This window comes from Crassostrea angulata, chromosome 8 (assembly GCF_025612915.1).
Source record: "Crassostrea angulata isolate pt1a10 chromosome 8, ASM2561291v2, whole genome shotgun sequence".
Lineage (NCBI taxonomy): Eukaryota > Metazoa > Mollusca > Bivalvia > Ostreida > Ostreidae > Magallana > Magallana angulata.
Genome location: NC_069118.1, coordinates 60465781 through 60473009, shown reverse-complemented (window position 1 = coordinate 60473009; position 7229 = coordinate 60465781). Strand labels below are relative to the sequence as shown.

Genomic DNA, 7229 nt, shown 5'->3' with positions numbered 1-7229 from the left:
AATATTCTATATAAGATAGAAATCCCGGCATCTAGGTCCTGCAAAAGTGTATTGTGAACAATCTAATACTACAGTAATCATCTAGGAATTGTTTTAAATCAAAAGTGTAGCATTTCCGAATGAATGAACAAGGCACGCGAGAAAAGGCAAACATTCTACTTTGCACATTATTTTAAACCGTAATACTGTATCTAAGTTTAAAATGTTGTGCTACCATCAGTGCTTTATGGGGAGTAATATAACCGCCGGGTTTGTACCGTATGGGGTATTTTCTGTCCCGGGCGATTACTAGGGAATTAGCTCAACACTCGCTGTATTTTCCACATTTATTCCAGTTAATAACACAATTATACAAACAGTTACTCTCCGCTCCGTACACATTAAAAAGGGGGAACTCGCTTATTAATAATTCTAACTTAATGTTAACCTACATATGACAGTGAGGGAAAACGTAACGGATTAGACGGACGACTTGTATCTTGACTCTTAACCTCTATATATCGAACTCTGACTCTATTCAACTAACTTCAATCATCTCTAAAACATATAATATTATATTACTGGCGTGACCCTCTAAATAATTGACATGTATAAATCACCCAATCAGAGAATATATTTCTTGATCCTAACTGACCATCGTCCAGGTAAACGCCCATTTATTCACCTGCGTTAATCCGCTAATTGTTATGTAATTGCATTAACTCTATTAGTGTCAAACACACATTTCTTAGTTGAAACCATTGTCCTTCAATCCCGCCTTTCTAATAAGTATCTTTCCCAAAGCTACACTTGATTACTTTGATGTCCTATTTCTTTGTTACAGTTAAGGCGTTTGATAAACATTAATTTACATTCTATCACATCACAGTCAGGAGGAATTTCACGATAATTAAGAAGAGTGAATAACGTTAATTTACCAACAAGCTAAACTATAGAAAATAGTCGGAACATGTAAAATATACATTTTACATGGTGATAATACCCTCTTAAAATTGTCACCGTGTGAGAAACACTTATTTAGAGTGACATTTTGGAAAGGGTCAGAGGTCATCGAGCCGGTAAGTCGTTGTTGTTTTGGGCTCCGGTGAAAACTTAAAAAAACAAGTCTTAAACATCTATAAGAGAACTGTAACTCTGCATATGCATATGTCTTGTGAAGGAGGACCCAACTCTGTTGAAACTATTGAATTTATTTAGGTTGTACGAACTACATATGCTATCAAAAACTTTCTACACAAGTATATATATCTATTTGTGTGTGTGTCCGTGAGATCAACTCACCCAACGTTTTGTTTGTGCCGTATTGAATGGTGTAGTGGTCAGCGATCCGTGGTCTTGAAACCTGTGTCCTGAAACTTATGTAGACTTATGTCTGATTGTACAAATGCAATTTATTACAAACTAGCATTAAAGTGAATTACTATAACTGAACAATGTCTGAAATGAAAACGTCAAAACTTCTTGAGGAAAGTCACTCAATCATAAATGGTCAGCCAACAGTAAATATTCAGGGTGATGTGACTTTGGAATCTATTCATACCCTCCTACTCCAAATGAACACAAAACTTACGAGCATTGAATTAAAAAACGATAATCTAGAAAATCGTTTGAACACAATTGAGGGAGAAATTTTGTCTTTAAGAGAAATTCGGGGCTCTATTGACGCAATGGAATCCCGCGCAAAGAAGCTAGATAATGATGTAAAAAGTGTGAAATCCGAATTCAAAAACCTAGAAACCAATGTGAGCTCCTTAGGAGAAGTGTTCGATTCAGTTAAGGAAACGGCAGAAGCAAATAGAACCGTAATAAACAACAACAGGAAAAGCTTAGAACAATACAGACAAGAACAACAACTTTCCGAAAATATTATGGCTGATAAAATGAAAAGAATGGAAGACGCTAATGAAAAGCTACAAAACTCAGTGACGGATCTCAAGGCGCGGTCCATGAGGGATAACCTCGTGTTCTCAGGAATCCCGGAACAAAGAGGGGAAGACACCGAGGCCCTGCTACAGGACTTCCTCCAGAAAAAATACAAGCTCGAGTACGAAATCTCTTTTGAACGTGTTCACAGAATGGGCAGATGGAACGAATTTAATGAACACCCACGAAATATTGTGGCCAAATTTACATATTACAAGGATAGGGAGTTCATCCGAACACATGCGGCACAGAAGCTGAAAGGATCAAATGTCTGGGTGAATGAACAATATCCCCCGGAAATTGAAGAGAGGAGAAAAAAACTCTACCCTGTCATGCGTCAGGCCAAGAAAGAGAAAAAACGCGCAAAGTTGGTCCGCGATGTCCTGTACATTGAGGGAGAGATTTACACTCCACCTATGGAATCCGCCCGTCAAACTGCATCTACGCGACAGACTGGACCAAGCCATGCGAGTCAACAGACACCCCGAAGTGACCGACAGCCAAACAAAAGACAACGCCAAGGATCAACTCCTTCTGGTAAATAGGGACCCGCGGAAGAACGGACTGCGACGAGTGATCTTAAGTTTCTTTCCTTAAACGTATGTGGTGTAAAAAATAAGTTAAATTATCAAGAATTCACAGACTTTATTACGAATTATGATGTGGTAGGTTTCACTGAAACCAAAACCGACGACTGTGATAATATCCAAATACTAGTACCAGGATATGTAACCTTGAAGTTCATGAAAAACAGACGTAAACTTACAAATACCCGCTCTGGTGGAATCATCTTGGCGGTCAGGGATAACATTGTTAAGTATATAAAAATAATGAACACAGACTGTAAATATGTGTTTTGGTTTAAATTAGACAAAATGTTACTAAACTCCACTGACGACTTATTATGCGGCGTTGTTTACATACCGCCTGAAGGTAGTAGATATGCATCACCAGACTGTTTTATAGAAATAGAACAAGAGTTAATTAATATTACAAATGAATCTAAATGTTTTTGTCTTATGGGCGACTTTAATGCCAGAGTTGGTCATTTGAATGATTTCTTTATTTCTGATGATTTTCTAGCGCATCTAAATGGATGTACAGATATTTTTCAACCCGATATTGTTGAACGGGCATTGGTCTTTGAAAGCTATAATATACCGCTTAAGAGAATTGTTCAAGATACCATTGTGAATAATTATGGATATAAGTTAATTGAATTTTGTAAAAATAATGAAGTCTACATTGTTAATGGCCGATTTGGCAGCGATAAAAATATAGGCGGGACAACTTGTAAAAACAGTAGTACTGTGGACTATGTTCTAGCTACTACGAATGTATTTAGAATTTTACAGAACTTTGATGTCACTGATTTTTGCAATTTTTATTCAGATGTACACAATCCTATATCGTTTTCTTTTTCATATTGTAATAAGGAACCAACCCACAGTTGTATAGGTGAAAATCACCCAAGTGTAAAATTATGGTGTCCAGGTAAAGCGGACGACTTTTGTAACAATATCGATAGATCAGCTGTAATATCTATTGATAACAAATTACACGATTTGTCAATGCTTGGCGAGAACATTAGCCGAAGCCATATTACCAATATTACCAGAGAATTATGTGACGTTTTTTCCGGAGCAGCTAGAATAACATTTGGCTTAAAATATAATAAAAACTTTTCGTCGGATAATACAAATACAATGAACAAGAAACCATGGTTCAATGGAGAATGTAGAGCAGCAAGGAAGAACTTTCATTTGGCTAAACGTATTCATAAAAAATGTCAGTCATCTGAAAACAAAGACAACCTTAAAGAAATGAGTAAAAAATACAAGCACACAATAGATAAATGCATCAAAGGTTACAAAACGGATTTAACTAGAAAACTTAAGAACTTGCGCTCTACAAACTCCAAGGAATATTGGAAAATCTTAAATACATCAAAATCATCGAATAAGTGTGCTGTTGATATTAATAATATGTTTGATTACTTAAGAGGTATTAATGATTGTGAAAATGACGATGAACCCAATATAGAATATAGTGATTTTTTATCGAATGCTGAAATCGAAATGTCTGATGCTATTCTTAACAGTAACATAGGAGATGAAGAAATATTAGAAGCCGTAAAGAAACTCAAAAATAATAAAGCCGCTGGGTATGATGAGGTGCTTAATGAACACATTTCGGCAACAGTTTCTTTATTTCTACCTTTATATAACAAGTTGTTTAATATTATTTTTGACAATGGTTTTATTCCTGATGAATGGCTTGTAGGTATTGTGAAACCCATATATAAAAACAAAGGCGACCCAACACATCCTGAGAACTATAGACCGATTACATTATTAAGTTGCCTAGGAAAACTTTTTACTTGTATATTAAGCAATAGATTAGAGATATATGCATCAGAGATTGACGTTATCAGCGAAAGCCAGGCAGGTTTTAGAAAAAACTATTCAACTCTAGACCATATAATAACACTACAGTTTTTATCCCATACTCTTATGTCCATGAAGAAAAAACTTTTTTGTGCTTTTGTTGATTTTAAACAGGCATTCGACACTGTCTGGAGAAATGGTCTTTGGAGTAAGTTAATCAAAAATGGAATAAATGGGAAATGTTTTAATTATATCAAAAACATGTACATGGAAGTTAAGTCAAAAATTAGTATGAATGGCTTATCTTCCGAATTTTTCAGCTGTAATGTTGGAGTACGCCAAGGTGAAAATTTGTCGCCATTTTTATTTTCGTTATATATTAATGACTTAGAAAAGTTCATGATTGATAAAAATATAACTGGGTTACAGAGTGTTACCAAACCTTTAGAGGATGAACTGTTTATGTATTTTAAACTATGTATTCTTTTTTATGCTGACGACACTGTAATTCTTGCTGAAACGCCTGATGATTTACAAAATGCTCTGAACGAGTTTCATTTATACTGTGAGCAATGGAAGTTAACGGTTAATATAAATAAGACAAAAATATTGGTATTTTCTAAAGGTCCAATGATAAAAATGGAATTTTACTTTAGAAATGAAATAATTGAAAATGTGAAAGAGTTTAAATACCTTGGAATTGTTTTTTCACGTTCAGGGTCTTTCAGAAAAGCAAAAACACATCTCTGTGAACAGGCACAGAAGGCTATGTATGGGGTCATTAGGAAAATAAGTCAATTTAATTTACCTGTCGAGTGTCAGTTAGACCTTTTCGATAAAGTAGTAATGCCGGTATTTTTATACGGATGTGAAGTATGGGGCTTTGAAAATATAGAAACTATAGAACGTATTCATTTGAAATTTTTGAAACATGTACTGAATTTAAAAAGCTGTACCCCATCATACATGGTTTATGGAGAAACCGGAAGGTTTCCGTTATCTGTTAATATATATACTAGAATGGTTTCATACTGGGCAAAATTGTTCACCGGGCCAGAAAATAAAATTGTTCATATACTTTACAAATACTTATTGAATCAATATAATAATGACTTTTCTAAAAACCCATGGATTGATTGTATACATTCTATTTTTAATAAGTGTGGTTTTTCAAACATTTGGAATGAACAATGTACTGTAAATGTTAATTGGATTACAAATGCTGTCAAGCAAAGGCTTAAAGACCAGTTTGTGCAGAAATGGTCGGCTGATATTGCAAATTCTTCAAAAGGTCATATATATAGAACTTTCAAATTTATTTTTGGATATGAAAAATATTTGAGTATTCTGCCATCAAAACTTCGAAAAATTCTTGTTAAATTCCGTACGTCGAATCACCGACTTCCTGTAGAAACTGGTAGATGGTTAGGCATTCCTCTTAATGAAAGATGTTGCACATTATGTAATAAAAATCAAATAGCCGATGAAATGCACTTTATATTAGAATGTAATGCTCTTTCATGTATTAGACAAAAATACTTGGAACCTAGATTTTGTGTAAGACCAAACACTTTTAGATTTTGTGAGTTATTGTCTACTTTAAAACTTAAAAAACTCAAAAAACTCTGTTTATTTATAAATGAAATTTTTGAATCAGTCTGTCCTCCTTGAACATTTGTACTTTTTTCTCATATTTTTTTTTCTCTCTAATTTGTACTGTACATGTACCTCTGACTCTATACATACATTTGTAAATATTTATATAATTATATATATGTGTACCTCATGTACCGTCATGTTGACGGTTTGAGTGAAAATAAATTGAATTGTTTCTGTATTCAGTGCTAATTAGTGCTAATTAGACCTTGGCCGCCGGACATCAAGGTGCCACCTGTTATGAAATCAATTATTAATCCTGAGTAATCCTTTAAATTAATTATTGTATGTGTCAAGAGTAACTCTATTTATGTACACCCGTATGTATGTTACCTATAAATTAGTCGTTATCCATAATGATCGTAAGTTGGAGACTGGACCTTGTATTGTCCATGCCGACTGCATAGATCGTGTAGAAACGACAAGTTTGGATTGTTAATAAATTGTTATTCGACATACCGACTTGTGAATTTTTACCGGTCATAGTAACATGTCTCTTACAAAGAAAATTCAACTCAATACATTTCAATAAAATTATTTGGAGGAACTCACTCCATTTACTGAAACCTTTTAGATTAGACTTGTGTTAGTCTTTTTACGATGTCTTACTTGTAAGTGTAGAGCTTGACGTTCGGAAGACTTTTTTTTTTCTGGAGATATGTTGTTTAATTAGATACAAAAAAAGTATTTCCGGAATATATGTTGTTTTTACCTGCACGACCTATCATCAGTCAAGCTTGGCTTTATCCACGATACTCTAAAGGTTCTCTGATCATTAAACCTCACAGCATACTTGTTGGAATGTTTGGATGATAAATCTTTGTCTAAAAAACACTTTTTGGAAGAAAAATTTCGGCAACAATGTTATTGCTTCGTACTTTTCTCAACGGATTTCTCATGACACTGACTTACTTGGTTTCTAAGGGTTTTTATTTTTTTTAACAGAAATTTTCACATGGTCAAAACTCTCCTCGAATATATGAATAGGAATATACCTGAAAAATATATAAAAATTTAACTTTGCAAAATTACTCTCCCGAGCGTTTTTACTGGAAGTCTATTCCGTGCGGCAAATTGTTTTTATTGTATGTTTCAACATTCTTCTTGTGTCTGTCCAACAGCCACTGTGATAACTTATGGAACGTAAAAACAAACTGATTCGATGTAGAAAAAATAGTGACCTGACTGCAATTTCCTGATTGGTCTGTCCTTTTGCCGGTTAATGTCTTTGATACTAGCACTCTGATTATGTTGTTAAACTGT

The 7229-nt window shown here is 34.2% G+C and overlaps 1 protein-coding gene across 1 annotated transcript; it reads left to right on the top strand.

Moving 5' to 3' along the window:
- The first annotated feature begins 1667 nt into the window (after positions 1-1667).
- On the top strand, positions 1668-2468 carry LOC128161160 (uncharacterized). The gene has a single exon (XM_052824387.1). The coding sequence runs from the start codon at positions 1668-1670 to the stop codon at positions 2466-2468; it is 801 nt and encodes a 266-aa protein (XP_052680347.1).
- The last annotated feature ends 4761 nt before the right edge of the window (positions 2469-7229 follow it).